Source organism: Camponotus vicinus, unplaced genomic scaffold, assembly GCF_025532165.1.
Source record: "Camponotus vicinus isolate PSW18456_S1 unplaced genomic scaffold, iyCamVici1.0 SCAF_2, whole genome shotgun sequence".
Taxonomy (NCBI): Eukaryota; Metazoa; Arthropoda; class Insecta; order Hymenoptera; family Formicidae; genus Camponotus; species Camponotus vicinus.
Window position 1 is genome coordinate 3,921,036 of NW_028141956.1, and position 18,736 is coordinate 3,939,771.

The 18,736-nt window shown below is 38.0% G+C and overlaps 1 protein-coding gene across 2 annotated transcripts in view; it reads left to right on the top strand.

Moving 5' to 3' along the window:
- Window positions 1–331: 331 nt before the first annotated feature.
- LOC145966754 (uncharacterized) overlaps window positions 332–18,736 on the top strand; it is a 58,661-nt gene continuing 40,256 nt past the window's right edge. Inside the window, exons 1-2 of one of the 2 annotated variants that reach the window (XM_083091085.1) lie at window positions 332–1,092; window positions 11,852–12,248. In XM_083091085.1, coding sequence (XP_082947211.1) covers window positions 909–1,092; window positions 11,852–12,248 — 581 coding nt within the window. In that variant the 5' untranslated portion in view covers window positions 332–908. The remainder of the gene's footprint in view (window positions 1,093–11,851; window positions 12,249–18,736) is intronic. The other variant, XM_083091086.1, reaches the window with a different exon arrangement.

The following is an 18,736-nucleotide window of genomic DNA, read 5'->3' on the forward strand; positions in this document are numbered from 1 at the left end:
CCGACGTGGTGGTGTCAGTTTACGATGGTGGTGTGGCGGCGACGGATGTGGCTGGTTCTCGGGGTGTGGCGTGCGATGCGAGGGTCCTTTCCGCACGCGCCGCCTTCGCCGCATGGACGTTTGCGCGCTCACGCACCTCACCTCTCCGGCGCGTCACGTGACCCGCCGTCGCGGCGGGGACACAAAGGGAGACGGAGGCCCGGAGTCGGCTCCTCGAGCGGCGGTGCAAGACTCCGCCTAAACAGCCGGTCGATACTGCGCGCGCAAACGTCGCCGATCATCGTAAGCCGCATCACGCTGCGCGGTGCTACTACCGCTGCGCCCTGCGCGGCGCAGAGTAGTGGGGCAGTCGGTGCGCGTGGGAGGAAGGACGACGGTCCAGTGAAGTCCGGGAAGTCGAGGAGCGCAGACGCGTCGTGCGCCGCGTCGTTCTCGTTAATCCAATAACAGTAATAATCAGCGGCAATCGACGATCTCGACAGACGTTGGCGGTCGTTTGACAATCAGCTGTGATAGTGACAGATCGGCGGGAAGCGCTAATCGCGGTAACGGACGTAATCGCGCGTTCGCGGCTGCCTGTGAAAAATCCCGGCGGGAGGTGGTGACGGCCTCCTCTCTCACAGGTTGCGGCGAATCATCATGTTGACACGAACGAACGCCTGATGATAGAAAGAGGGCGAGGTGGTGAGGAGAGGACAAGCGGAAGGGACTAGAGTGCCGACGGAGGCTTGGTATGCCTCGTCGCGAGTGAGGGTGTTGATTTTTGCTCGACTTTTTCTCGAAGAGGAGAGAGAGGGTGGACAATTTCGAGACGGTGAGGTAAACCGCGGCGAGGACGCGGAGATCGTTCGAGAGCGAGAGGAGACTAAACGCGTAACGTATAAGTGTCGTCGGGTGCGCGAGGAGGGATGCCTACGAAGGGGGAGAGGGGAAAAGCGACGGACTTCAGCATCGCGGCCATCATGGCGCCCGGGGGTCCGTCCTTCGCGCAATACCACCTGCAGGGCATCGGCAACGCTGCTGCCACCGCTGACACCAACCTAGAATGCCCGACTGGCAAGGGATTCGTGGCTGATTCGACGCTGGATCATCGTGAGTACATTTATACGAATATAAAAAGTGTCTTCTTTTTTTTCGAAAATCGCGCTCTCGTAGTTTTTAACGCGAGTGTCGCCGAACGATTATACCTGCCAAATATAATTTTTGTAATATTTACGTATCATTCATAGGAAACAAACACGGCATTGTAGATACACATGAAAAATTGGATATACATGTACACATGACATGTATTGTTTCTCATATTATATCACATAAAAAGATAGTAACTAGTAATCGTTATCTGGATAAATATGAAAAATGGCGGGTAAAAGCAAAAATTTTAAAAATTTCAAAAGTATGTAATAATTATTTCAGAATAACTTGTATATTTTATCGATAATAATTATCTAGACAACAATAACAGATTTTGACACTCTAAAGTCTTTAGATACATGTGATTTTGAAAGCTTGTGCAATGCAAGTCCCAAGTACGCATCTATTTTAATGGAAAATTCATCTCTATTAAATAACATTAATCTTATGACTTTGACACAAGTTTAGTCAAATAGTAAAATAAAAGAGTTGACCAATAAAAAATTAATTATATCAGTGTTGAAGAGACATTTTCTAGTGTCATTTCATCAGAAATTGAAGTGGATCTTTGTTAGTAGTGTATCGGTATATTTTGTAAATATTTATGATTTTGTAAATATTTATGGCTTTTAGATTTCGAAAATATAGTCATTGGAAAACTTTGAAATCAATTAATTTTTTTCTACGTTTTGAAACATTTCAAGTGACATTTATATTTTGACATTTAACGTGCGAGGTAAATAAAAGCATTGCGACAATGGAAAGTGTGAGAAGAAAATTATTGCAAATGCAACATGGATGAAGAAAGAAATAAAATTGAGATATAGAAATGTCAAATGTTGAAAGATAAACGCGATCATGACTTGTTTCATGTATCGCTGCCAGCAGTGATGATTGAAAACAATAGAAGGCACTTTACACCATTGTTGTAAAACAATATAATCATATCTGATAATAAGTCTTAATTCCGTGCGACCTGAAAAACAAGAATCGTGCTTAAAAAGTTCATTAATCTTCAATTCTTTATTTAACTACCTTTAACTCTTCTTCATAGTAAGATAGTATTGTCTCTCATCTGTGTTTAATAGATTATACTTTAAAAACTTTAATAATAACTTTAATAATAATTTTATGGAAAATCAAAATATCTTTCACTTTTCCCTTGGAAGTGTAATTTACTTTTATTATCGTTAAAATCAGAGATTTGAGATCTCCAAGATTCCGGTCTTTTCTCGAATAACAAAGATAAAATAGGAGAAAGTCTCGCTACTGGAGATTTTCACTCGCATCAGAACGTTATCGCTCATGCATCTACGAAATAAATAATTTTACGCTGTAGAAAATTAGCTTCTCATACTAAATCAACTATCGAAATAATTAGTTTTGTGTTAACACGCTAATAAAAAATATCACGCAGCGTCTGCGCATATCACAAACTTTTATACATTTTTCCCTGATGTGTAAATATATTATTTTTTTTGTGTAAATTATAATGACAGGCTCAATGTTAAAGAATTATTTATTGTTAATGTTTGAAATGTTTATCTTATCTCGAGGTCCGAGATATGAGCCAATGAATGCTTTGTAATAAATAAACCAGTGAAAATTATTAACACAAATTAAAATTCATAAAATTTTCTTCTCGATTCTTTAAAAAAAAATTTATTTGTCAAAAGCTTTTATTGTATATCTTTACACGTCTCTTAATTTAAATTTTTTAATTCTAATTATTATTTATACTTTAATATTTTGAGAAATGACAAGTATATCTCGTATGTCATCCCAGGGAAAAAATTCAATTTAAGTGAATCAAATTATCTTGTTAGCACCGCAATAAAAGCTTGTTCGGGTTGCAAAAGGTTAAATTACGAGATCATCTTAGGGGTAACTTGGTTTACGACTTAACGAGCTTATTTAGAGTTTGTTGCTGTAGAATGCTTCCTCGGTCTGTCCACATCACGACGTGCTTTTCTATCCGACGGCTTGCGGTCTTTCGTTCGAACCAACTAGTCATTCGCATCTTAACTTCAACATTTTAGCTATCAGCTAAATATTGAAAAATTATTAGTTTACTTAATAATTAAATGAATAATAAAATAAATAATTGAATAAATAATATTGAAATATTATTAATTTAATAATTAAATAATTAAATAAATGTATTGATATATAATGAACTAAATAATTAAATAAATATATTGATATATAATGAACTAAATAAATATTTAAATTTTTTCTAATTGTGTTTATTTCCAATGATGTATTCGCGTTAACATTTTTAAAGTGTAATCAACATATGATTATTACTTACGCTAATAAATTTAAAAATTATACAAATGTTATTCATCAACTTTTACATTCAAATTTTTAATATTTCGAATATAAAATTTGAGTGTAAAAATATAAATCTTAGTATTTTCGAAATCTTGAAGCTTTGATTGTTTAAGCATTTCTTTTGATTTTTTTTTTAATTACATGAAAATAATATTGAATAATATTCATGTTTTGTGTTTAAATATCTATTTTATAAAAAAAATATCTATTTTAATGAATAGTTTAAACTCATGCTCGCGGAAAATCAAACAATAATAGAACAATATTGGAACTAAATAAGCAGCACGAGGTATAACGAAAAAAAAAAAAGAAATATTTTTATATAATATGTGTATATCATATATATATTTTTATAAAAATTTTCTAAATCTTTATCATAGAAGGTTTAAATAATTTTTTTATAGAATTGTATATTAGAATAATTTAAAATGCAAAATACAAATTTGTTCACTTCTCTACATACATATATATCTCTTTGTTTGTCAAATCTTTTTCTCATATAAATTAACTGTAGGATAATTTCCGACATCTTGTGCCTAACAATAAAACTCTTATCTTATCTTAGAGTCCAATTTTATCTCGGTATACCGGACATCGGTCTGGGACAAAAGTGTTGATCGCGCGCTGTTCCGTTAATTAGGAATATGCGATTCATCAGGCGAGCGCGTCGGAAAAAAAATGTGTCGTCTGGCAAGCCAAGCGATAATTAGCGTCCGAAATAGCGATTCTCGTACTCGTGTAGAGGGAATTCTCGTACGTCGCAGCAGCGGCCCGGCGAATCGCTGCCAACAAATTGCACGTAAATTTTACCTGTTCGCACCAGAATTAACGAGCGTGCGTTAGACGCTCGCTAAGCAGATGATGATCTAGAGAGATCAAATTCTCGAGTCTTCGCGCGAATCCGCAAATTTATGGCGTTTTTCCGCGACGAAAAAAGCTCAATGCAAATTGGATACGAGACTCGTAGCCAAGAAATGTACATGTACAGAACTATAAAATTATGTAAGCAACATTTTATTATTCCTGGCAAAAATGGCATGATTTAATTGGAAGATTTTATCTCCAAACGATTTGAGTTGGAAAATTGAGTTGTGAAATGGGATTATTATTTCTAGAGAAAAATGTCGGAGAATCGAGTTGAAAAATGAGCTAGCATTTCTTTCTTATATTTATGTTTTATATAATTGAAAGGAAAAAAGAGGAGAAAGCTGAAAGATATCTTAAAATTGAGATCGCTATAATTATAAATGAAAAATAAATAAATAATAAATATAGAAATATAACAGTTTTAAATTTTTAAATCGCAGATTTGTTTTACAATAAAATGATAAATACTATTATTGTATTTCCTCCTCCCTTAAATACACACATACATAAAAATAGAAAGATTAAAGAGCTAATTAGTCTTTTATGCATGTTGCTTTTTAAATTCTGAAGTCGCTAGACAAACGTCAAAAAAAAAGTCATGTCATACATCGTAGATGTGCAGTTTTGCTTCGTCATGAGCTGTGTGTGTGAAATTCCGAGACCTCAATTAAATGTATTAGAAACATCCACACCATAAAGATCGTGATTAGTGAAAATTGCGCATTTAATTATAATAAGCTTCCTATTGCAATGTGCGTGGAAAATATAATCGGTTGCCGATCGGAAGACGCACGCACGAATATGGAAATTGCTGACAGACGTAGCATGTGTTATCCGCCATTCCGAGACTGTCGTCGCACACATGTATTTTTCACCGTGGCTACCAGCATTGCAAAATTATTATCGCGTGTATATATTTTCATCATGGTCGTAGTAATACATATAATTATCAATGTGTGCGGTGTAATTATAAAACTGCGCGCGATAACGCAATTACAAAATTGCGCGATAACGCATGTGTTAATATATTCGAATAAAGATCGCAATTGGTATGCGGGTTCTTCGTTCTTTTTTTCAGTGCTTGTAAAGATATTTACAATTTAGCTTTTTTTACTTACAACACTTAAGATAATTACATAAGTACGATTTACATATTTAATTTCACGTGCATTCAAAAACATACATTTTAGTTGAAAAGAGACAGTCCAAGAAGGCAATCAAAAATATATATTATAGTAACGTGTTGACGAAATTTGAAATTTACTCGTATTTTTAATATTTATTTCTTTTTTATGTTCGCTGCGTTCGATAATAGCAGGTCGATAAGATCTTACTTTTTGCGCTACTCGCATCGGGAGATACGCAACCGCAGAAAGAAGCGTTAAAAAGTGCGATAAAAAAAGCAAATCGTAGGGAGAGAAAGAGAGAGAAACATGAAGAACACGCGAGCCGCATTTTTCCATGTGACCTGCACTTTTGTACTCGCATAAATCGCTCGGTATATTTTTATCACCGGATAAAGATTCATCCGCTGCCTTTCAGTCAGTAATAACATTAGTACGCTTAATGATGTCATTACGCGAATTCGCAAGCCTTTTTTTCGTAACTTCTCGAGAGAAAAGGGATGCATTAGATACCGGCTGCACGCGATTAGAGATTTATGGGATCCGTGATATCGAGAGAACGATCATAATCGTTGTTTCTGGCGAATATACATTATTTCGCACGCGAAAAAGACGCCGATCGTCGGTTTAACCTAGATTTAAATTGTGTGATCGCGAGATGCTAAACTCCTTGCTATTTTTTTTTCTTTACTCACCTTTCCTGTTATCCGCTTCTCGGACATCCTCGAGGATCTTTTTGCGTTTTTGCGTTATTTTCGAGATCGAGTACGCGCTTCCTGCGAGACGCGAAACCGGTTCGCGTTTATACTCGATATCTTCTCGCTTCCTCGTCTAATTTCCCAGCTAGCGAAATCCGATTCGCTCGTCCGTCTCTTGCATGCGCGAAATTAGCGGATCCGTTACACAAAACCGGTTTAAACCCTCTCCCGTCTCTCAAAGTACGTGTGACCACGTATTTGGAGAAGAGCGTACTTCGAATTAAGGAATTATGTAAAAATTCGCGCGAATCAGACTTATCCAATTATACAAAGTGCTCGAGATATAACGTCACTTTTCATGTGAGAAATCAAACTATACTATATATATATAATTTTGGGAGGCGTAAAATGTAGACCATGTCAACAATACAATCTTTTCCATCACGCTTATATTTTTTTAATTGTCTCAAGAGAATTCACGATTTATTTTTTGCAAGTTTTTTTATTATGCATAAGTTCAAATAAAGAATTGTTTATTTTTATGAAGAGGAAGAGGAAGGAGAAAGAATTCAAATTTTTTAAAAACAGCTGCTTTCCACGTAAGAGCCCCAGATTGGTGTAAAATACATTCTCAGTTAGACGGAAATCGAATAAACTTTGTGCGAAAATAACATAACGCGAAAATAACTCGGTCCCAAGAATAACTCGCGCATAATTTAATCGTCATGCGAAATCTCTTAAGACTAATCTAATCTTGACAGAGGAGTGTCACATACTTGGTCTAAGCTCCATCTCTACGCGGCAAAGTAATTAGCCGCGAGACGGAATTCTGTTTGCGTGATCGAGCAGCGACGTGTTACGCGATTTAAATGAAATGCGCGATTTATTCTTCAAGTGCCTTTAATCCGCTGGCAATAATTGTAATAGCGTCGTGTTGAGAAACAGGCTGATGTTGATTTTTTGCGCCGCGTTTCCGTCGACGCGTGTCGATTATTTCTTTCGAAGTACCCTAATTAATAGCCATCAAACTTTGCCACCAGATCACATCGGCATTAAAACGTGAGTGCAAAATGATACGTTCTCACCGCGATTTGTCGCTTTTCTCTCTTGCTCTTTCCATTAAACTGCAATTATCATAGTTCCCCGCAGCATAATCATAGTATTGCACGTTACGTTACGTCGAAAATTGTTTCTCCTTCAAATAGCGATAATCTAGAGATAATTACGACAATTAGGTCATTGCTCCAGTCACATGAATGTAATTTAAAAATATTAGAATTCTTTATATATTTGAAAGGTATCAAAATTAGAGCGATGTGAAATCCACCTGTGATTCGCGGGAGGCATTCGATCCTGAATGAAACGATTTCCCGGGATCCCTCCTGCGCGGAATTGAAATTGGAGCTCGACTCCGTACCTGCGACCGTAGGTGCACGTTTCTTTCTCTCCTTTTTTTTCGCCGGGATAAAACGACGATTCCGGTAACGCGATCGTTATTCGGGTCGCGCCTGTGTCGATCCTCTCGAGCGACGTCCTTCGAAAGCGAGGCCTGGGTGGTGACAGGATTCTGGGTGGTCGGCCGTCGGTCGCGGCAAAAGGAAGCTGACGTCAGTAGCTCTCGGTCATATTTCTTCTGGCCTTAAAAGATCACGTGGAACACGGGACCACCTTCTCGCGCGCGCGAGATACACACTCCGGGCCGCACTCTCCCTCTGTCTCTTTCTGCCTCTTTCTACGTGTCGCCCGGAAAGCTTCCGGTGAAGCATTCTTCCTACACTGGGCGTCCCTTTATAGGCACGTGTGCCTGTATGCGAGGTCTAGGCTCTTTAAGTCACCATCGGACCCATTTTTCGTGCGACACGTTCCATGGCTCATATGATCCCGAAATTGCGTCCGAAGTCGGTTGTCCTTTATTCTTGTTAACGCTGGAAAAATGGCGGTGGCAAGGGAGAGAAAAAGATCATCAGATTTTTTTCAAAAGAGAGGACATCGAGCGTATATTCAAACAATTTAATAATATTTTTGAAAAAAAATATTTTGTAAAAATATTTAAAAAAAAAATATTTTATAAACCGCATTCTCTGTTTCGATCAATTATCACAAACTGCGCTCTCGTCCGTGTTCCACTGTAATACTTTGTAAGTTGTACAGAGTCACACTTTGGAACGGAGCAGAGCGCGTTGTCGATGTAAGAGATAGATTTTCAGCCGGGAAGTCGATTGTTCGCAAATTAACGAGCGATGCCAGGGCACGATGCACGCCCGGGTAATTTCGCGACGTGCGTGACGTCGCGCAAGACCGACGAGGACGACGACGACGACGACGACGATGATGATGCGTCCGCGGCTCACGCGAGAGACGCGCGCGTCGAGGTGTTAATTTTAACGCAACACCGGGCTGTTTTTTTTTTCTCCTTTTCCTCCATCGGAGCCCACGTCCACCGGCTGTTCTCGCGCGCGCAACTTTTTTGCCCGGTTCCCGAGTGGCGCGATGGCTCAATAAGGCAATTGCAACGATTTCGCGAACCCCGCGAGAGGGAGAAAACAAAATAAAAGGATCGCCCGCGCGCCTCTTTACACGTAACTCGCGAGAGCGACGTGACACGCGTGCCGCAACGCGAAACTACGGACGGGACGTGGCCTCCGCGCTGTATTATTATTAGCCGGCCGCGTGTGTGCGTGGATGCGTGCACGCAGATGTGCGCGCACGCAACGCGCGAGCAGCACGCGATGCGCGCGACTATCGGCGCACCTTTCGGCGGTACCAGCGGTTCGTGTTGCTTGCGCGAAATGAAATTCACGCTGAAATTTGCGCCGATTGTACGTATCGCGCGATCGCGAACCGATACTCGATTTGTTTAATTGTTAATTTTTTCTCTGTTTTTTTGTTTCCAAATACCTTCCATTTTTTTCGTAAAATGCGACCAATTGTTATGTTTTTATTAAATTCCTCGATATCTTGAATATACACAGTAAAAAATTGTACGTCCGTATGTTAAGATTTTCTTGTGTTATCACGTTTTGATTAGTACTTTAATGTAAAATTAACATACGACTTATATGTTATATATTATTTTTATAACGTTTTCATGTGTTACATTTATGTCAACTTCATAACTTAACACTTTGTATATGTCTCTTAGAAATGGAATATTATTTTGAGTATTTTTAACATAATCATTTCAAACAATCAACATGTCTCAAAGTCAGTTTAACATTCTAAGAAAAGTTAAAGTGAATCTTCAAATAATCTTGAACTTTGACATACAAAATAATCAAATTTACTAAAATCAAGTGTTTCAATTACAAATAATTTAAGTTGAAATAATTACTATTATATGTTAATGTCCTACAACAATTCTTACGAGTTATTGTAACTATTTTTTTCATGTAATTTTTAATTAATTTTTAATTTGTTATTTTTACATTACACTTAAAGTCACAATAACAAAAATAATTGTAAAGTATTGTGTCAATTATTTAACACTTTCAGTTTGTCAATAAGTAACATATGACGAATGAGTTATTTTAACTTAAAATTTAGAGTGGACTTTCTGGGACATGTGAAAAAATGTTATAATTAACATTTTATTTTTTACTGTGTATATTGAAATATCTTTCGTATTACGTTTATTTCAGTTTGAAGATGTAACATATTCGCTCATTTGACTTTGAGGAGTCGTCCTAAAAATTAAAAACCTAAAACTAATATTTTTTAATTAAGATGTAAAGTCCTTTATCGAAATTATATGATTTATTTAATTATATGAATTGCTTTTTCCTTGTTTTCTTTTTTTTTCATTTCTAAATATTTTCCATTTCCTTCATAAAACACGAGCAATTGTTATATTTTTATTAAATGCCTCGATATTTTGATGCACATTGAAAAAATATCTTTGGTAATACATCTATTTCAGTTTAAAGATGTAACATATTCGACTTTGAGGAGTCTTTCTAAAAATTAAGAATCTGAGATTCTAATATTGCTTAAGATCAATATAGAATTTTTTATCGATAATAAAGTTGACGCAAATTTCAAGTAGCGAAGAAGGATATCGTTTCGCGGCAATTAAGAAATCCGGTAGTCACTCGTAAAACTTCGTAAAAGGCCTCTGGTTTTACCGAAACAAAATGCAAATTGCTAAACGCGTGCAACGCAACGTATACGAAACGGTGAAAGTAATCGCGTTATGCTTATCGTTGCCGTTGTCGTCATAGAAAATTTAACGAAACCGGTTTGAGCACCCGAGTTGGTAGCGTCCGAGGAGCGCGATGAGGGGAGAAACAACCGAGTCAATGTAGCAATCAGAAGTCAAAAAGAAAACAGGAAGCACACGAATCGAATTATGTAGTCTCTTCGATCGACGGACGTGAAGGATAGTCGTGGCGACTGATGATCGCCAGTTTTCTGGCTCGGCGAGTCGTGTCTCGCGCCTTCCTCCGGTCAAGAAGATGTTCGATCACCCGGGCAGAAACTCGCATCCCGTCTCAGCGAAGCGTAAAGAAGCGTGCCCGGTTACTTATCAAGTCGTTAGCGCGCGACGTTGCTTATCACGGAAATGAAAAGGACTCGCCTGTTTTGCCGGAAGATCTAGACGTGTATGAACGATAGAAATAATGGATACATGTGCGAATATAAGGGAAATAATTGCTGTTTATTTTTTGGAAATATTTATGGCGTCTCATTTATTTTGCATTCATGTTACACCGAATGCCTTCTTAACGCTAGGTGAACAACACTCGGGCCTACGGACTCTTGACGCACGTTTAGCGTAAACTAAATACAACTGTCGGACTCTCTCAACCTTTTGCCGATGCGTAATTTTTACATCGAGCGAATAAATTCCCCTATCAGATAACCGTGTCTGTTATGGTAGACGTAGCGCTAAATGGAAATGAGAAAGGAATAATCCCGGGTAACACAGAGTGTTTTTCGTGCAGACGGTCGGTTTGTCCGAGAGGAGAAAAACACGCGGCGTTTTGACGTTTCTCCGTCGATGACAACGCGTCGATAAATTTTCCCGCGCGTTATATACCCTACGCACGTGCGCGAGCTCGCTTCACGGATCCAATTTGAGATAAACTCGCACCGGAAGACGCATTGTTCGCGCGGAATAGTACAAATTAACAGATCGATATCGCGAACCCGGCGCAATTAACATTGTGTACACACCGGCACGGCAGCGCGGATCGGCTTTCTTGAAAATCTGACGGTTTAATTAGGCGCCGGGCCACCACCTTGTGGCAGATGCGGAGCCCGGTCGATTAATTAACAGGCGGCGGCCCCCGGTATCGTTCGGGCTCATCTCGCTCATTTAAATCGACGCGGTCCGCGATAATCGCGCCTGCGCCGGGGATTTCGTTTCCGCGTCTTTACCGTGGCCGGTCGGTCGGTTGTTTCGCGATAAATCTCGGCTCAATAAGCGGCCCGATCGACGGGCCGCTATAATCTTGCTGAAATCGCCCGCGATGCAAAAGTCTCAGCCGAGAAGACAGGGGGATCATTATTAATAATTACGATGGAACGTGAAACTACTTATGATAATTATATTTCGATATGGATTAAGTAATTTTCTGAAATTAATGTTAATAATAAATTTATCGTGACACGGTTGCATATTTTTTGCTACCCGCTTCGAAACGCGTCAGCTTGGAAATGTATCGGATATGGTAAATGAGGAATTGGTTTTGTCAGGTGTTCGAGCGTCGCCGGTGAACATTGTCGCGACAGCGACGGTTGTGACGGAGGAGGCTCTTCTCGGCGACGAGGAGACCGAGAATTGCGAGAGCGAGTCCGCCAAGTCCGGGAACGAGGAGGACGAGGAGGTGGACGTCGACGTGGAAGAGTGCAGCAGCGTCGACGACGGTCCGGTCCACGGGGTGCTGGCCGACGACGTCGTCGGCATCGGGAAGACGCCTTCGCGGAAGTGCGGCGTGGATGGATGCAACACGGACGAGAAGAAGCAGCAGCGTCTAAGGACCAGCTGCAACTCGGACGAGCTACGTGACGTCGAGTGCCGACTCGAGACCAAGGAGCTCTGGGACAAGTTCAACGACCTCGGCACGGAGATGATCATCACGAAGACCGGCCGGTAAGTGACGCGTGTCGATCAGCAGAGACGCGAGGATATCGGGGAAAGGTTTCGCTGTGCGGAACACTGGATGCGAAGAATGCGTTAAGTCACGCAGAGCAAATTCGATGGGATATTTGTCGGGGAAGACGCGACAAGAATCTTTTACGATATTCAAAAGTCTTTCGGGGAAATTTTCATCAAAAAAACTTTTTCCCAATCTTTTCGCGAATAGGATCTATAATTTAAACATTCTATATTCTATAAAAATTTTTAAATCCGCAGTATGTTCCATAGGAATCCGGAAAGGCGCGTACAATCACACAGTAAAAAATAGAATGTTAATTATAACATTTTTCACATGTTCCAGAAAGTCCACTCTGAATTTTAAGTTAAAATAACTCATTCGTCATATATTATTTATTGACAAACTAAAAGTGTTAAATAATTGACGCAATACTTTACATTTATTTTTGATATTGTGACTTTAAGTGTAATGTAAAAATAACATACAAATTAATTAAAATTACACGAAAAAATTAATTAAAATTACACGAAAAAATAATTACAATGACTCATAAGAATTATCGTAAGACATTAACATATAATAGTAATTATTTTAACTTAAATTATTTGTAATTGAAACACTTGATTTTAGTAAATTTGATTATTTTGTATGCCAAAGTTCAAGATTATTTGAAGATTCACTTTAACTTTTCTTAGAATGTTAAACTGACTTTGAGATATGTTGATTGTTTAAAATGATTATGTTAAAAATACTCAAAATAATATTCCATTTCTAAGAGACATGTACAAAGTGTTAAGTTATGAAGTTGATATAAATGTAACACATGAAAATGTTATAAAAATAATAATAACATATAAATTGTATGTTAATTTTACATTAAAGTACTAATAAAAACGTGGTAATACAAGAAAATTTTAACATATGGACGCACAATTTTTTACTGTTCATGTATAATTTATTCATTCTTTGTGAAAATTCCTACTTTTTTAAAGATATATATAGACAGATCTGAATTTTATCCATGCAGTTCTCTCAGCAATACAAATAAATATGCATTTGAGCGAATTTTCTCCTAACATTAACTAACGCGATCAGTCTTGGAGGGACTGCTCTTTTAACGGCAGACATGACATTTCGCTTCCCTCTTTCAACATCGCCAACCGAGATGCTCGGCAATTATCTTTACGATATTGTAACGTGATTGCGCGAGCGTTCATGTTTACGCGCGCGTTAATCGGTCGTATATAACGAGAGCACGACACCGAGACGAGTGTCTTTAATTCGCAAGCAAATGGCAGGAAAAGCCCCCTGATGCGAATGTTATCGGTAGCGATGCTCGAACTAATGGATTTCATTGACTGACGTTTTACGAGATATAAGACTTTTAGACGTAATTTATCGCGCGCGTTTACGCGCAAACGCGCGCATTTTTATAGGTATGCTAATAAAGTTTGGCCCCGGCCCCGCAGCTGCGAATCGAGATGCGTGACCACGTCGGAATTATGAGATATATTCGTGCGCGCATAGGGCTACTCGAGAACCAACCACCGGCTATCCTAAATGCGTATACAACCTTGTACGTGTATACAACCTTGAAGCGTTACCTCGATGATCGATGCGCCCCATTATCGCTTGAAGTTCGCGATCGCGATCGCGGGATCCGCGAAAGGCGGGACTTCATCTCTCTGGGAACTCTCCGAGATGCTGCGATCGAGATAAGCTTCCAGGCTAATTGCGAAATACCGCGTACACTGAGTACAGTCGGAATGTATCTTTCGTCGGCCGTGAAGTGCTTGCGATTCAGCCGCGTGTTTTGGTATTATTAGTTGGATAGCATAGTAAGAAAAAGCAGAAATTTTTCTCATCAAAACCGATATACATATAATCGAAAAATTGAGATAATTGAGAATACACATTTTCAATTACGAAATATATTTTTAATTTAATAACTTTGCAGAGAGAATCGTTTATTAATTAAAGTTTGAGGATTTTAAATATATTAAATTAATAAAAAGATTTTCTTTGCAAAGAATAAATTTTTTTAGATACTTTTTTATTATAACTTTTAATATTAATTTTTTCTATATTTTGCTAAATTTTATTTTTCCAATCTCATGGCAGTTAATATTACATACAATTCTATTGATTGAGATTACCGATAAAATTCTGCGTCGAAAAATTGAGATTAAATATTAATTGAGAATACACATTTTCAATTAGAAAATATATTTTTAATTTAATAACTTTACAGAGAGAATCGTTTATTAATTAAAGTTTGAGAGCTTTAAATATATTAAATTAATAAAAAGATTTGCTTTTGCAAAGAATAAATTTTTTTATTATAACTTTTAATATTAGATTTTTCTAATATTTTGCCAAATTTTATTTTTCCAATCTCATGGTAATTAATATTACGTACAATTCTATTGATTGAGATTACCGATAAAATTCTGCGTCGAAAAATTGAGATTAAATATTAATTGAGAATACACATTTTCAATTAGAAAATATATTTTTAATTTAATAACTTTGTAGAGAGAATCGTTTATTAATTAAAGTTTGAGAGCTTTAAATATATTAAATTAATAAAAAGATTTGCTTTTGCAAAGAATAAATTTTTTTATTATAACTTTTAATATTAGATTTTTCTAATATTTTGCCAAATTTTATTTTTCCAATCTCATGGCAGTTAATATTACGTACAATTCTATTGATTGGGATTACCGATAAAATTCTGCGTCAAAAAATTGAAATTAAACATTAATTGAGAATACACATTTTCAATTAGAAAATATATTTTTAATTTAATAACTTTGCACAGAGGATCATTTATTAATTAAAGTTTGAAAGCTTTAACAATATTAAATTAATAAGATTCGCTTTTGCAAAGAATAAATTTTTTTAGATACTTTTTTATTATAACTTTTAATATTAGATTTTTCTATATTTTGTCAAATTTTATTTTTCCAATCTCACAGCAGTTAATATTACATACAATTCTATTGATTAGGATTACCGATAAAATTCTGCGCCAATTATAATCTTTCTGTAATTTAATTTTTCGCAAAGCGTCGCATCGTAGGTAATTCACTTAAGCCGTGCACCTTATTTACAATCAAAGGTATATTAATCACTCGCTCCGTTGGTTTTATTTTATTCGGCCAGCGCACACACACATTCTGCCGCACGTAACGTGTTTGTAAAGCGACGTAAGCGCGGCGCTAGCATATTTTATGCGGTGCAGAAAGTAGATGATAATCCGATAAGCTGCACGATTGTAACTGTGAATGTGATTACGGATAAGCGCGGTGTGCAATTATAAAGCGCGTTTCCGATATGAGCGTTTGTAATCGGATGTCTACGTATCCTTGTTACATTACATTCTAAATCAGTGCTTCTCAAAATACATATTCTAGAAGAAATTTTGTCGACAAAGTCCGCTATTCGTTTTTTTCCCAAGTTTGTATTTATGTAAATTGTTAATCAAGCAACAAATTAAAGAATTGAAACCCCGAGGCTTTCAAGCTTTAAGCGACTCTCAGATTGCCGTATTATACGAGTTCTTTCAGGATGTGTATTTTCTTGCTCCTCCTCGGGTCGCCAGGCCTCGGGCTGTTTGTCGGTGGAAATGTAGCTGTTACTATAAAGCGCAACCTTGAAGTGTTACCGTGTTGATCAATGTCGGGTATGCCATATGTGTTTGTCCAGCTCGCTTGGATATTAGATGTACTCCGGATAAGCTCCGCGGCTCGGCCATTAACGCCCACGATTCCTCCTCCTATGCAACAATGTGTGACATATGACACGTGGTAGTGCTATTACGTTGCTATCTTGTTCGCTGAACGAGGAGAAAGCTATGTGTTAGATAAATCGTGCGCTGACTCGGTTCGACTTCGTCATTTGCTTTGCGATTGCGATCTCGATGATAGTTCTGCGTCCAGAAACACTCGCGGAGTATCAATACTTTATATGTTTCGTTATCCGTGTAGGAAATTTCAATCTTTCACGAATCCTGTCGTTGAGAAGTAACGAATGATTCTCCAATGACAACTTAGAATAGAATAGATTGGAATGATCCCATGCAGCACAGACCATTGCAGCAATATTACGGCAATGTAACAATGATCTGTGCTGTATGGGACATGCCTCCCAAGAAGCTGACCACAATTTGAATCGGAACGAAATAGAAGGAATAAAAAAAGCTTTTTTGAGAGATAGAGGGATGATAATCGAGAATGTGATTTCCGATAAGCCGGTAGGCCTCTAATTACGAAATACTTAGTGGCTTTCTCGAGTAATTATCTACGAACGGAAGATGTCGGAGGCCATCTTCCAGCAGGCAGGCTCAAGAACGCGATCAGTCCTTCTACATTATAACAAAACGTACATATGTGTTTACGCCAGCACGCGGAAAGCAGATGATAATTGGATAAGCGTGCGTACGGAACGATTTCGGATAAGACGGACGGCGCGTAATTACAAAACGCCGCGAGAGAGCCTCGGGTAGAAGAGAAGAGCGATGATCGCCTGAGAATAATCCGTGCCGCAATCCGTGCAACCTTGAAACGTCGTCACGGGGAATGAAGTGGAAAGCGATATGAAAGTTGCAAACCATTCGCAATGTTGCGCAGAATTAAAGATATAAATTTATATTACTATTGATAAGGTGAAAATATCTGACAATACGTCTAAACAAGACTTTTTAATAAGAACCGAGAGAGAAAGATTGAAAAGGTCAAATTTCTGTGAATTAATTAACATATATGTACTTCCAATGAGAGAGGTGTTTCCAAGAGTCCTTGACACGCCACAATAAACTGCTAAGTGCATTTAAAAATTTCGAAATAATCTCAGCGTGTATCGCTGTCCGGGCAACGACGATCGATATATCAAGGAAACGCGACGATGCACGAATAGCGTCGTTAGCAACTGGTAACAAACTTGGCAGGAAATCCCAGCTGAGCGTGCTCTAAACATCAGTCTAGAGAGTGACAATACGAATTCGGACCAATCAGGTGGAATTGTCTGGCCCTACGGGGTGCCAAGATCATAGGCTCCTCTGGTTAGGTTCCTCCTGAAACGTTCTGGAGTTTCTTTTCCCACGTTGGCACCCGCCCAATTTTCAAAATCTTTTCTCTCGTCTTCCTTTCTTCCTTTGTCGTCCCTTTAATATTGTACCAGAAAACCATTATTCCAAGAAAAACTTTTAAAACCGTATAAACTTTACATATTGGTAAACATTGTGAGAGCTCGTTAAGAAGAATGGAAATCTTTTGACCAAAGAAAACAATACAAAATAATACAAATTCATTTGTGATGGATATTTTAGAGATTTACAAACTCAAAGACGAGAAAAGAAAGGTAGCAACACGAGGAATTATTAATTGAATCTTTGATGAATTGACACATCATTAAAATATAAAAATGACAGTCTTTTTGTCCAATCTTCAAGCATTAAATTTTATACGTTTTGGTTTTCAGCAAAGAGATTCTGCTTTTAAATTATCCAACACTCTGTTAGGATTCGTGTCACAATTTACCGGCGAATCCAGAGAACTGTGCGATTTGTAGAGACGCGGTGAAAAGCAAAATGGCCGAGCTCGCTCTGCGAGAAGAACGCTATCGCCGTCGCCGTCGTTGTCGTTGCGGCCGGTGCGTTTTTTTCAGCGTTTAAGTGGGTAACCGTGGACTGCGAGCCTCGCACGGAATAGGAGGTGCGGACGAGCAGGTCAGGAGAGAGACAGGATACCGGCGGATAGAGGGTACTCGTCACGCGAACCCTTCATCAAGGTGCCAGCAACCTACATTATACACTCACACGCGACCCTGGGACGATCGTGTGCACGTTACACCGCGGAGAACATGCACAGAGAACAACGTGTCGAGAGAAAGAAAGGATGAACATAGCGGAGGAAGAGAGAGAGAGAGAGAAATCGAAAGAAGGTGGAGATAGGGAGTAGGGGTAGATAGACATCTCTTCATTTTAGACCCCATTTTCGCGCAGTTATACGAACTGCACATAATAAATACGCAGGGTAATATCCTTAGAAGGTCTCCGAGTGGACTAAACATATTAATGAATAAATGCGAGATATAACGTAAGACGAGAGATAGAAAGGAACTTGCGGATTTAAGATGGATTTTACATCTCGCATCATCAAAGGTATCAAAGTAGCATGATGAAAAATGTTTTGATATATTTAGTATGGCTCGCAGGAACATAATTGATAAGATTTATTATTAATATTTTATTATTATTATTACTTTATTATTAAAGCGCATCAATTTTATACATTATATTTAAAATTATAAAAAATTATAAAAAATTATTTAAAATAAGGCAAAATTATATTTAAAATAATAGTAGAAAATTGATGTATAATAGAACGAATTAACAAAAGATCATGAATATTCAATGACATCCTGCGACATATTAATTATAGAATAACAATATTTCAAGCACTTTTCGGACACTCTTTTT